The sequence below is a fragment of the Dromaius novaehollandiae genome, chromosome 5 (assembly GCF_036370855.1).
Source record: "Dromaius novaehollandiae isolate bDroNov1 chromosome 5, bDroNov1.hap1, whole genome shotgun sequence".
NCBI classification, from domain to species: domain Eukaryota; kingdom Metazoa; phylum Chordata; class Aves; order Casuariiformes; family Dromaiidae; genus Dromaius; species Dromaius novaehollandiae.
Genome location: NC_088102.1, coordinates 44,517,188 through 44,530,606, shown reverse-complemented (window position 1 = coordinate 44,530,606; position 13,419 = coordinate 44,517,188). Strand labels below are relative to the sequence as shown.

At 48.8% G+C, this 13,419-nt stretch overlaps 1 protein-coding gene across 3 annotated transcripts in view; it reads right to left on the bottom strand.

The window, feature by feature from the left end:
• CREB3L1 (cAMP responsive element binding protein 3 like 1) overlaps window positions 1–10,488 on the bottom strand; it is a 50,376-nt gene extending 39,888 nt beyond the window's left edge. For 2 of the 3 annotated variants that reach the window (XM_064512658.1, XM_064512657.1), the window contains exon 1: window positions 10,061–10,488. In XM_064512658.1, the coding sequence (XP_064368728.1) occupies window positions 10,061–10,168 (108 nt within the window). In that variant the 5' untranslated portion in view covers window positions 10,169–10,488. The remainder of the gene's footprint in view (window positions 1–10,060) is intronic. The other variant, XM_026107532.2, reaches the window with a different exon arrangement.
• Between the last annotated feature and the right edge of the window lie 2,931 nt (window positions 10,489–13,419).

The window sequence follows — 13,419 nt, the reverse complement described above, 5'->3', positions numbered from 1 at the left end:
AAAGAGACTTTGACTCAGGAAGCAAAGTAATAGCTCCTATGAACCTTTCCTGACAGGTATCTACTAGCAAAAACCCATCACAGTCTAATATTTCATTAGTCCGTTTCACCCCCTGATTGCACTGCATGACCCAAGTGAGAATAAGGATGTGCATTATTTTATAGACCGCAAAAGCTGCAGTGTAGCAAGTGACATCCTGAAGATCACATGCTAAGTAACTGGCAGAGCTGGGACTAAAATACAGTTCTCCTGTTTCTGACAGCGTCTCATCCCAGTCACTGCACCACTGTCCGTAAGGGAAAAAAAAAAACAAACCCAACATCATTCAATTGGCAATTCAATATTTGTGGCTAAACAGCACCTCATCAACTCCCAGTCTGCCACATTTGCTTGGAAAGAAGAGCCAGTTTTCCAACACTCTCTGGGCAAAGAGCTCTCAGATTGAGAGACTGAAAAGGCTTTGAAAGAAATCTTCCATCAACAGTCTTTACAAATGTCATAGCTAGCTTCCTCCTCCCTGAACTGCCTAGCTTACAACCCCTCCCCGGGGCAGCAGTTAGCTCAGTCAAAAGCACCTGCCCAGCTCTTTCCTTCAGTTGTCATGAATTTATGGTGTTCATTTAAAATTAAGATGTTCTGACATGCAGCAATTAACTATCAACGCTCTGGACTTGGGTCCTCTTCTTCTTCCTGCTCACCTTCTGCTTCAGTGTACCCCTTTGGGTGGAAAAAGCTCTCCCAGGAGAGGCAGGGCTGTAAATGCTGCAAAGGGAGGAAAAGGCTCACAGGGTAGACCCCTCGGCTTCAGCCAGCAGAGATGTGTTACTCCTGAGCTGAAATGCTGCCACCTAGACTTGCAGTGGCATTCTGGAGGAAAAGCTAGTGACACTGTGGTAGGGGAGCTCAGCATGAGGGAATTTCTTTGGACATTGGTCTACAAAAAGCTCACCTGCAGGAGGAATCCTAAAAATCTAATGACTGCCTAAAATAAATGCTGTAGCCCGTTCCCTCCTGTGTAACATGCTTGGTAACTGGCCCAAACTGTATTTATCCTCCAGCCTCAGCTGCCAGGTTCCTCCCAAGGGATACCTGACATTCCTGTTGCACAGAAGTTCCTGACAGATTGCTGAGCTGAACATGTTACTTTGCATCTATTCTAGGAAAACTGATAACTGATTTTTGAACAGGCTTTCCTAACTCAGGTCAGCCAGACCCAACCTAAACAAACATTCTTCCTAGTCAAGACAAAGTCACAGTGTAAAGAAGCCAAAAGCAACTTTGCTGGGGTAGTCAAGGGTGAGTTTCCTCTGAAATAGGTTGGACAGTGATCACAATGAATGACGTCATACAAGACATCACATTAGAGTCCTACAGATGGAACTAACTACCCCATCTATCCCAGTACTGGTTTAAATGACACACTCATTTCAATCAGAATAGCCATCCACATTGTTTCCATCCTGTACAAGGAATTTCTGCAATCTTATAGAGTAAAAAGATAAAATAGGATGTGTTTTTACAAAGAAGAGAAGGAAAGGAGTGAAAGAGCCTGTGGATTTACAGACTTCATGAAAATGAACAACACATCAAGATCAGTGTCAAGCATCTATCACAAGACCAGAGCATATCCAGATGACTTCAAAGACAGACAGCCTTTAACAGATTTAAGAAAAAGGAATAAAAGCAGAGATGGCAAAGAAAGAGAAGAGATGGTGGATAAAAAAACTAAGAAAGGGATGGGCAAGAGGAGAATGGCTGGAGAGTTCAGGTAAGCTCAAGAGACTACAGAAAAGGAAAATCTTAAATCATGTGTCCCTGCAGGAGAGGCAAAGCAAAAGTTTGTTTTCTTGAGCAGCCGGGAATAGGTTAGACAGATGTAAACATTGCACAGCAGACACGTGGGGAGCAACTGGGTTGAAAGACACAGCCTGCCTTTCAGCATACTACCTGCAGCCCCTGCTGCTCTGGCCTTGCCCTTGAGTTCCTCACATCCTTTCAGCTATTTCTGGTCTGAGGGCTGATGAAAAAAAAAAAGACAGCAACCTAAGAAAACGTCTAACAACTCACAACACAAGTTAGGCTCCAAAGACAGGAAAGAATGAGAAAAGGGCTCCTGCAAGCACCATCCTGTCTTATCACCAGGCTGAAAACACTATTGAGTGCAATTTCAGGATGATTTGGGGCAGAGGATTCCCAACTGTGTTTAAGTGGCATGTGCAGAAGTCACCTCCTGCAGCAAGACAGCCACCATGCCAGTGTGGGGGGCAGCCAAGAAGCGCTGTCCTGGATCCACCCTCACTATCACTTCCTGTCTCCAAGGCAGACATGAAGTCCCAGCAGTTCAAATGAGCAAAGAGGGGAAAATACAGTCCCCAGCAGAAAGTGCAACAGAAGCAGGGGTGTGTGGGATGTGGTTATGCCAGGACTGAGACTGGCCTGGAACTGAGGACTAACACACTTGGCCCCTCCGACAGATATCTCTCCTGCAGAGGAACAATGTGGGCACAAGGACTGGTGAGGGATTGGTGAATGTATCTGACCCCTTAGCACATAACTGGGAAGTCTTCCAGCCAAATCAGGCTGAAAGATGGCTTTTAGCTGTTTCTTAGTTGAGTTATAACAATCCACTTTCCCATTAGTGCTCTGCCTGTTCCCTTATATTTCTGGAGATACAGAGGAGAGTCTCCAGTAAGTTTTTGCATCTCATCTGGCTTCCTGTGATGGACTCTCTACAACAGGACAAACTAATGAAGGATGCACAGGCTTTAGCAAGTTGACACATCCCTTTGCTAAAATGCAATGATATAAACCAGTCTTGAGAATCAAATCTCCTTCATATCAAGCACAATCCTAAACCTGTGGCTATGAGAAGAGAACTTGCCATGCGGCTGTCATGGAGACACTATCAAACACTACCAGAGAGTGATGTATTTTCATTCACTTCCTTTACACCACAAGAATTCTTTAAATAGTGAACAAATACTATGCCAAATGCTAACTAAATACGACAGTCTTAAAATTTACAGGGATGTTCTGAGAACAAATGGAGGGAGCCAGCCTCTTTTCAGTGGTGCGCAGTGATAGGACAAGAGGCAATGGGCACAAACTGAAACATGGGAAGTTCTGTCTGAACATAAGGAAAAACTTCTTTACTGTGAGGGTAACAGAACACTGGAACAGGTTGCCCAGAGAGGTTGTGGAGTCTCCATCCCTGGAGATATTCAAAAGCCATCTTGACACGGTCCTGGGCAACATGCTTTAGGTGACACAGCTTGAGCAGGGGGGGTTGGACTAGATGATGTCCAGAGGTCCCTTCCAACCTCAACCATTCTGGGATTCTGTGAGCCCTGGACCAGATGTTTCTCAGAGGAAACACAGGAGTGTGATGTATTTTGAATATTGAGACTCCATCTGTGGCTATGAAATCACTCTCTCTAGAATTTCCCTGAAAGGCTCTGCTTCAGAAAAATCTCTTCTTTCCTTGTTTGTGACTACAAGTCTCTAGCAGAGACAGTTCCATTGCAGTCTTCAGCAGGGCCAGCACAGTGTTGGATGGGCTCCTGGGCAGCACAATACACTTTGCATTGATGAACCCCACACTCATAGCGTGGTATTCAGAATCCACCAGGCACTAAGGAATTTTCCAACATCCTGATACTCCTCAGGACCTGAAACTTTCTAATAAACAGCTAACAGGTGACCAGGAGCACTGCTAAAAGCTCCTAAGATATTCAAGTTACCTGATGAGGGCAAAATGCTGGTTGTGTATTTTCCTGCCCCAAAATATTCTTCCCAGCCTGCTCATTGTGCCTCTGGAAAATGGGTGCATGGCATGGCAGGACCTTCTGCACCAGCACTCAGCACCTCAGCCAGGCTGGGGTGCCCCCTGCCACCCTGCTGGGGGCTCACAGGCCACCAGGCTGGCTCATGCCCTTCCTTGCTGCGTGTGCACACTGCTGTCTGAGGGTGGTGGTAGGGAGGATTACTTTGCTAAAGAATGGGATATGGCGCTTCTCTTGACACAAGCATTGCCAAGAGAAGCTCCCTGGTAGTCGCAGTCAAACAGGCCATGCTTGAGGCACTCAGCACTGTTACCAGGAGGAGATCCAGTGGGCTGGTAGATAACCTCAGAGTTTTTCCACAGCCTAGTCCACACAGATAAGACTCTCAGGTTTCCTGCTATCTGAAAGCAGTGGTGGCAGTGAATGACTGCCACATGCCAGAGGGGATGGTGACTGCCTGGCAGACATGGCTGGAGCTGTACACATCTCCAGTATCTCCCAGCTGGTGCTGCTGACATCCTCGGGGGAAGTGGACTGTATGCACAGATGTGCTCCCCCCCCTGCCAAATTTTGCCTTTGTTTACTCTGCAAGCTTTTCACCAAAGTCCTTCCTGCTTTTTCTCACCAAGATGATTGTTTAACTCTTTTTTAGACACTGTGCTCCTGCTCTGAACTATAATCTGTCTCTCAGCTTGGATCTATCAGTGTAGCTAAAGAGTTCTTCAGCTTTGGCTGAGATGAGCCTTTTGGGCAGCAGATCCTCAGCATGTACTGACAGTTGTCCAACAGGTGAACATTTTTATTCAGGTAGAGTATTCCAAATGTTTCTCAGTTTCCTTCCGGAGAGAGGGATACATAAATGATCCCCAGTTGGTATGGAGGGAGTATTTGCCTAGAGGCTTCCAAAGGAAGTTCACATCTCTCCTCCTCTTCATTACCAAAATGGAAATACATTTCCTGGTGAAGACCCTGTGGTAATGATGATGTAGGCTGAGAGCACTATGAACTGCTGTGTTCAACTGTATTGGTTTTCATCCTGCTTCTTGGACCTCTGCAGATATAAGTCCAGCTACAAGATGACTAGGAGCAACTTGGAGATGAGGTGGAGGGAACTATGAGATAGATCCAGAGAGACTTGTGAAATAAGGAAAATCTGGGAACTATTATTTTAAGATTCATTTTCTTCAGGCCAGGTCTGACAGCTGTGACAGTTCTCTCTGTATCTGTAGTCCAGATCCCACAGGAATCTCTGACTGGCAAATTCTAAACAAAATTTAAAGAAAAAAGTCTTGCCTTGCCCAGTACTTGGCTGACTAGCCAGGGATGTCTCACTGACCAAACTTTACTACGTGCAGGGAACAAAAGGCCATGATACTTTCTGCATGTGTCCTCATGCAGGACTACCATCAATCCCAGAGATAGATGTCTGCCTCCCATTACAGCTGAGCTTTCTTCTGTAGCAGCTGGAAGGAATGAGAAATGAATGAGAAAATCATGCCTGAGTTCTTCATCTTCACGATGTGCAGAGATAGTGGGAGGGAGCTTACACAGCATGAAACTCAAAGGCCAGCAAAAGACTTAAGCACCACTTAAGTGCTCTTTATGTCTGTTTAGTAGGCATAAGAGGAATAGAAGTCTGTACAGGCCAACCATGGTCAACCATGGTGAATAGCTTGTATTTACCTTCAGGGCAAGCACCATCTACGAGTTCTGCCAGCACTGCTTTTAGCTTGCTCACTACATACAGTCCGGCTACCTTCCTGCTGTCTGTGGGACATGACAATATTAATGGAAGGAGCAGACAGTAGGCACAAAACCCAGTTTACACCCAAGGAGAAGCCTACAAAGACAAGGAAGTTCTTTTGCCATTCTGCTATATCCTGGTAGGCTCCAGAAGATACCACTTTTGACGTTGCCTTGGCTTACAGGATCACACAATGAAAGAGCACATTGCAGTGCATTCACCCAAAGAGCTTGGTTAAGGCTACTGAAACATTTTGAATTTCCATTTTGCAACTTCTAACAGGGGAGAACTCACCTAGCATATAGAATATTTTTTTGTCTTGAAGTCTTTTTTAGATGGAGATACAGAATATGCTTTGAAGAGCATAGAGTCAAAAACAAAGCTGTGTTTACATGAACAGCCAACCTCCAAAGCCACCTTGGAAGATATTTTTCATACTATAAAATGCAGAAACATAGGAAAAAAACAAACCACTGGGGTACAGGGTTAAAAAGAAACACACGCATCCTGTTGTGCTGGTTTATCCTGGCTTCATTCTGACACTGCAGTATGATAAACCCAGTGGAGCATAGTGGTGAATCTGACTCAAAAGATAAGCATTTTGAAGAGTTTCACAATGCTGATAAGAGCTGAGAGAGAATGAAAGAGCTCTCTGATTGCAGCTATAATACATTGTAAGTGAATAGATGGATCCTAGCAAGAACAACTAGAAATATGGAAGGGTAGTTTGGACTGTACTGAAGACAGACAGGTGGAATTGATAAGTAAACGTTGCATGAAGGATTAGCCTTATTTATGATGGGTTCTTTCTGTCAAAAAAAGGTGAATGCAGTTCTCTAAGTTCGAGAGCAGTCAGCAGCTTCCTGAGTAAAAGGAGACTCTGATACTGTTGTTAGCAGTCATTGTATGCAGGTCTTGTTAGCAGAAGCTAAGTGAACTAAAAAGAAGCATTTTGTGTTCCTTGAAGAACTGCTCTCCAAATACCAAGTAGACACCACTTTCGTTAAGTTTTTCAAAACAAAACATCATATAATCAGAGACTCATGTGGGTTGGGAGGGGCCTCAGGAGGTCTCTCGTCCAACCTCCTGCTCAAAGCAGAGCCAACACTAAATGTAGACCAGGTTGCCCAAAGCTTTATCCAGTCAGGTCTTGGAAACCTCCAGGGACAGAGCTCTACAGCCTCTCTGGGCAGCCTGCTCCATTCTTATTTGTTCTCACAGTGAGAGATTGTTTCCTTGTACCCAGTCTAAGCCTTCCCTGTTCCAGTCTCATCCTCCTGCCGTGCACTTACATAAGGAGCCTAGCTCCATTTTCTCAGTAACTTCTTCACAAATGCTGGCAGGCTGCCGTTAGGTCTCCCCAAAACTTTCTCTTCTCCAGGCTGAACAAAGTCCAGTTCCATGAGCCTCTCCTCATAGGGTCTGTGCTCCTGCCCCTGACTATCTTAGTGTCTCTCCCCTGGGCTCACTCAAATTTATCAACATCTTTCTGGTATCAGGGATTAACACTGGAGGCTGTATTTCAGATGCAGTTCTACAATTACCAAAGAAAGAGAGGGTAATCACTTCCTTCTAGGAACGTACTGGCTGTGCTCCTACTGATACACTGCTAACTAGCCCCCTTTGCTGCCAGCATGTTTAGCTACTCTCAGCCAAGACACCAGGTCCTTTCCAGCAGAGCTGCTCGCCAGTCAGTCCATGCCCAGCCTGTACCAGTGCAGGGGGTTAGTTCATCCCAGGTGCAAGAGATTGCATTTATCCTTGCTGAATTTCATGAGGCTTCTGTCAGCCCATTCCTCTAGCCTGTCTAGGTCCCTCTGAATGGCAGCCCCCAGACATTCACATCAGTATTTTTTTTTCTTTTTCAAGCACACAGATCTCATCAAGGATGCATCTACAGATGTGCTCTCATTACTTCAGTTTGTCATACCATCAAATGAACAATGCAGAGAATCATTCTTTAAAGGACTGATGACTAGTTAAGAGTGCTAGTGTTCAAGAAAGGAGAATAGTTCAGAACAATGTATTTCTCATCCCAAATGAGCATGGCCTTGTCAGTAAGGAATATGAAGGTTCATCCAACCTTTCTTTCTTTTCGCTTCAATTCTGAACAGAGGAAATCTTCCTAAGAAAAAGTTTCATACTGGCCAAAATTCCTGTTCTAAAAAAAAATACTTGCTGAACAATATCTGGAAAAGTTTGCCCATCTTTGAAGCAAAGGCACTGGCAACTTTGAGCGCTATTGTGCACCGTGATGCTCTGCACAGTTCTATGTAAGAAGATCTTCTCAAAAGATTTCAAGATCCCATGAGAATTGCTGAATTTAGTAACAAAATGTAAGTGTATTCCTTTCCACCATGTTATCATGCAGAACTAGAACAAAGAGAGTGATATATTATGTTCTGGCTCATATATCATCAACAGATTTGATAGCAACAGCTACAGAATCTCTTCTATTTATCATACAGAGGAAGAAAAGGTATCAGCTTGACTCTCATACTCCAGGGAAGTTTATGGTGCTGGCAGTTGGGAGAAAAAAACACAAAGCCTTTCTTTTTCTACTGGTAAGTTGAGCGCAACAGTGTCAGAGTCACTGCAACCTAATGAAAGTGGAGACCAGAGCAGGCTACTTCGAGAAGCTGCATTGCAAGCAGAAAGGCCATTTAAATAAGGTAGGGAAAGAGCCAGCCTCTTCATGGTCAGTGCGTACTTTAAACACACTGTCCTGGCAGGTGGCACCAGATGGCACTCTTACACAAAAGCTTCTTTTTCACATGGTCTGCTTGCACACAGAAGATGTATTCAAACTATAAGGAGGTACCCTGTATGTTTTTAAGGGGTTTTCTGCCTTCTTATCGCAGCCCATGTTGCACCTATAAAAGGACTGATGTCATTCCATATTATTTTCATGGAGGTAAGAGGATAAATAGTATTGGCATAAAGCACTTCTCTATCAGCACAGCTTCATTCATGTTTGATGTAGATGGAGTTAGGGAAAACACAAGACTCATAACAACAGGTCTTTCAGATGTATGCAAATGCCTCAGAGTGTGAGCAAGCATTCAGTCTCAGGGTGACTTGCCATTGGCAGTTCTGCGAACAAGGTGAGTCTACTGCCTCCCATAGTACCCAGCTGGCATTAATCCCTGAGGCACAGGAGCATCTTGGAAATTAGGAGTTGGTAAGATTTCTGAGAGACAGGATTGGCTGCTGATTATCTCTCTTCCAGACCCAGTGTGTCTCCACACACCAAGTGTGGTGCACTTAACATATATGCAAATTCTGTTTCTCTGCTATCTCCTTCACAAGGGAGGCTGCATAAAAGGCTTCAGACTTCTGCTTAGGAAAGCAGAAGTGGATTTATCAGGTGCTTAATGGCTATAGCTCCCATCTCCCTGCCTCTCACTCCTATGTCATGGTGCTGGCATCACCCCTCCTCCCATTGCAAGGTTGGTGCTCAGAGATGCTCATAGTGCTGCACTGGGAACACAGGAGGTGCCAGTATTGTGTCAAGGGAATAACAAGCAGGGCTAAAATCTCTCTGCCTGGAAGCCTGGTCTGTGGCAGGCACACTGTCCCATGGCTGAAGCTGCTTGGAGGCTGGGGGAGCCCTGAATGCAGGCAGTGCCTCCCTGCCGAGCATGGAAGGATCCCTCCACCCTCATCCCAGCCCACCCATGACGTGGAGTGCTTCATCATCAAGGCAGCATCCTCCCTGGCAGAGGGGCAGCAGGATTTTCAGCACAAGCTTCCACCAAAAACACAGCTCCCATTGCTCAGGCAGGACAGCCAAAAGCCTAGGGGCAGTGTTCCTGGAGCTGCTGGACTCAGGACTCGCATGACTCCATGGAGAGGCTGGGCAGTTTCCTTAGAGATGAACAATGCCCCTTTGGTTTCTTGGGACTGGCAATACATTTTTCTCCCAAGTCACTCTTCCCCCTCACCCTTCTCTCCAAAGTAAATCATCCCAGCTTTAACAGGCGGGAGACACTTCATCTCCCAAATGCCACTCTGCAAAAAAGTTATAAGCACATGAAAACAAGCAGTGAGCCGAAAGGTCTCCCGACACCACCCGACCGTGCCTCCCGTGCTGTCTGAGCTGAGCTGCGGCAGGTCGTGTGCTGCCCCTTGGACCGCACGCTTCTCCCCAAGGCAGGAGCCTTTAAAAAGGGCATTTTAAGAAGAAACAGTTATCTTCCAGCAGGCATCTCTGGCGGGCACCCTCGGGTGCCCCGCTGCACGATGCCCCTGGGCAGTGGGGCGCGGGGCTGGCCCCGGGAGACGCTGGCCGTGGGCAGCGGGAGGACGGGCACCCCGGGACACGCACCCCCGGGGCGCCGCACACAGGCCGGGCACGCCCGGTGCATGCGAGCCCCGGGGCAGGCACCCAGGCACACGCACCCGCGGGCCACGCCGCCCCGGGAGCCGAGCGCGCAGCGGGAGACACGCCGGGTCCCCACGCGTGCCCCGTCCCGCTCGCGGGGACACCGTGCGCGTGCTGCCGGCGGTCGCGGCCGCCCCGTGCGCCCCTTACCACATTGCTGAGGAAATCCGCCTCGCTGAAGTCGCCGAGGTCGAGGAAGCCGGGGCCGCCGGCGGGGAAGAGCCGCTCGGCGGGGAAGGGCTCCAGGATACTGTCCATGGTGCCCGCGGCGGGGCGGCTCCGGCGCTCGCCGCGCTCCGCCGGCCGGGCTCACTGCGGCGCCGCGGGGCGCGGGCAGGGCACGGTCCCGTCGCCCAGGGGCCGGCGGCGGCCCATGGGGCGCCGGGCGCCGGGGCCGGAGGCGCGGCGCCGCCGCGGGAGCGAGTTGCCTGCGGGGGCCGGGAGCGCCGCGCCGCGCCGCGCCGGGCCGGGCCGCGCCGGGGTGCCGCTCGGGCCAGCTGTCAGTGCCCGGCTCCGGAGGGGCTCGGCAGGCTGCGCCGCCCGGCCGGCCCGGCACGCCCCCGCCTCATGAATAGGGAAGCGGCCGCGGGGCGGGCCTTCGCTCGCCGACACCCCCTTAAGGCAGCGCGGCTGCCGCCGGGCAGCCCGCCCCGCCGGGCCCGCTGCGGCCCCGGTCGCCGCGCTGCAGCCCCCCGCGCCCGGCAGGGCATCCCCCACCATGCCCCGGCCATGCTCCGGGATGCCCCCGGGCAGGACGCAGCATCGCCCCGCAGCGCCCCCAGCATGTCCCCGCGATGCCTCGGTCATCCCCCCGCGGGGTCCCGGACATCCTTGGGGATGCCCCCCGGGCAGGGTGCAGCATCCCCCCCGCAGCGCCCCTGGCGTCTCCTCGCGAAGCCTCGGTCATCCCCCCATGGGGTCCCGGACATCCTTGGGGATGCCCCCGAGCAGGGCGCAGCATCCCCCCCCAGCGCCCCCACCATCTCCCCGCGATGCCCCCAGGCAAGCCGGGCTGGAGGCAGGGTACCAGCCGGCCACCTCCCGAGACTCCCCCATCTGCCCCAGTGACTAGTGGTGAGGGGCTGGGTGACCCGCTGCAGTGCCCAGGAGGCCCTGGGCCACCAGGATCGCTGGGGAGAGGGAGCCCTGCTGCTGCCCCGGGCTGGCTGTGCCACTGGGGCCTTGGGGCTGCCCCCTGGGGCTGCCTCGCTGCTCCCTGAGCTGCAGCGCAGGAGGGTGCCTGAGGGCAAAACAGACCCCAGCAATGTGATTTTGGTTTGATGGACTGAGCAAACCCTCCCTTTAGCAGATCCAGAGATATCACTGCAAGCAGATAGGCAATGGCAGTCTATGGTGGCTCTTGAGTTTCCCTCAGGGAGCAGAGCCAGAAAAGATGGGTCTTCAGAGAGCTCAGTTCCTGAAGTGGAGCCGCAAGCCTGCAGGGAGAGACCTCTTTGCCCATGGCTCTCAATAACAGGCTTGCAGGTGGGCCTGGCTGCAGCAGCCCATCTGACTGCTCTGTAATTAAAGAGCTTCAGGAAGATTATATGGCTTCAGATAAATAGGATTACAGATCCCTGTCCTCTCTGATCCTTATTCCAACCAACACTCAAGAAAACCACTTACAATAATCCTGTTGAAGAAACTCTGATGTTTTATTAATCTGTCCCTGCTTTCATGGCTCCACACAGAATAGGAGTCCCAGCTCCCAGCAGTGGCTTTCTTGATCACAAGCATATGGATTAAAAAAAAAAAAAAAAAAAAAAAAAAAAAAAAAGACAATGGTGCATCTCTCCTCAGAGAAACGTAGCTGGAAGTTGCCAACAGTGAGGGTCACTGTGGGGAAATGCAGTTCTGAGGCAGGCTGGGGCCTGTGTCTGAACCAGTCACTGGGTTTCCACGGTATGGCCATCACAGGCTCTTGCCATATTCCACGCAGACCTTAGGACTAACACCACTACCCTAGGCACTCCTTGGCTGTTCATCAAACTAGCCTCCACACACTGCCTTCCCCACACAAAAGCCTTTTTACTGGTACACACAAAGGGCTCTTTCAATGACATTTACTTTTACCTTATGTTTCTGTCAAGAGTAAAGGGCCTTCAGGTAAAATGGCCAGAGACATAAATTCAGCCAGGATGGAACCATGCTGCTGTTTTCACAAAGTCAGTTAATTTCTTACTTATATGAGGGAGGAATGGTATTTGGAAATCATCTTCTAAAGAGAAAAGACACTTGCAGTTTGCACAAAGCAGTAGTAGGATCCAATTGCATTAAAATGCTGGGAACGAAACAAAATGTGTCTTCTCTGTGAATAGGATCACCTTGGGCCCTGCTCTCCCACTGCTTTCATGGAGTATCATGAGCAACTCACACTTTTGCAATGGCATAGCCATCGCATCCTGATCCCTCATGGCCAGGTGTACCGCACTAACTGTTCAATCACTGCCATTAAAAAGAGAAAATAATGCTGTTTTCACAGGACTGTTCCTCTTTCCTTAATGGTAAAGAAATAGCTTTGTCAGTGAGGGAGCCAGTGGATGTAAAGCTGGAAACGTAGAAACCTTTACCACTGCAAGATGGGGAGAAGAAATATATCCAGACCCTTCAGAAAGAAATGAATCTCTATCTCCAAGCAACGGGACAGACATATTTCCTTTAACTTAACAGTTAAAGGAATTCTCAGTTCTGGTGGAGTAAAAGGATCAAGGCCTGCAAAAGTAATGGTGCTCCAGATGAGAGTCAAGGTGCTACAACACCTTGTTATAGAGCTACAACAGGGGAAGCTTCCATCACCTGTCACTAACCAAACACGGATATCACTTCCGTAACTGCTAAGATTTACCAATGAAATTAAGAGTTTCTGGTTCGGGGCCTCACCTAAGTTAACACAAGGAAGCATGAGAAGTCAAGGCGCACACTGTATTTATCCTCAGTGCAGGCAGAGGAATCTGAGACAGTGAGTTACAGCAACTGTTTGCATTGAATGGGTGGCAATGTCATCAGAAAAAGTCAAGCAAAGTAAACCTGACTTGTTTGTCTGCACTGTAAAGGGAAATTGCTTTGGCACAGTCAAACAGGAATTCTGTGAAGTCCACCTTGAAGATTCGAACATCTCAAAAATATGAAGTTGTCTGTTCTGATACCCTGTTTGCATTTAATACATTTAGTACTGAACATAAATGCCTCAGACTCAAACTCCCTTGTCTACTGAAGCTATTGCTGTACCTCTGCAGGCAAGGAATGATTGCAACAAATCTTCCTTTTCGATATCTGCACTGCAAAGCTACTCTGTCCCATCCTGAAGAAGTATGAAAGGAAACCCCATCCCCAGCATTTTTATGAAGCTTTGCAAGGGACAAGTAACATTCTTCCCATGTCAGACACAAACACAGTCCACTAAAGGCAATGCAAGTGTTACCTCTGTGTTCAGCGAGAGTCACTGCTGATCCTTTGGAGCCAAAAAGGAGACTGACTTCTGCAGACCAGCAGTTTTGTATTCCAAAAGA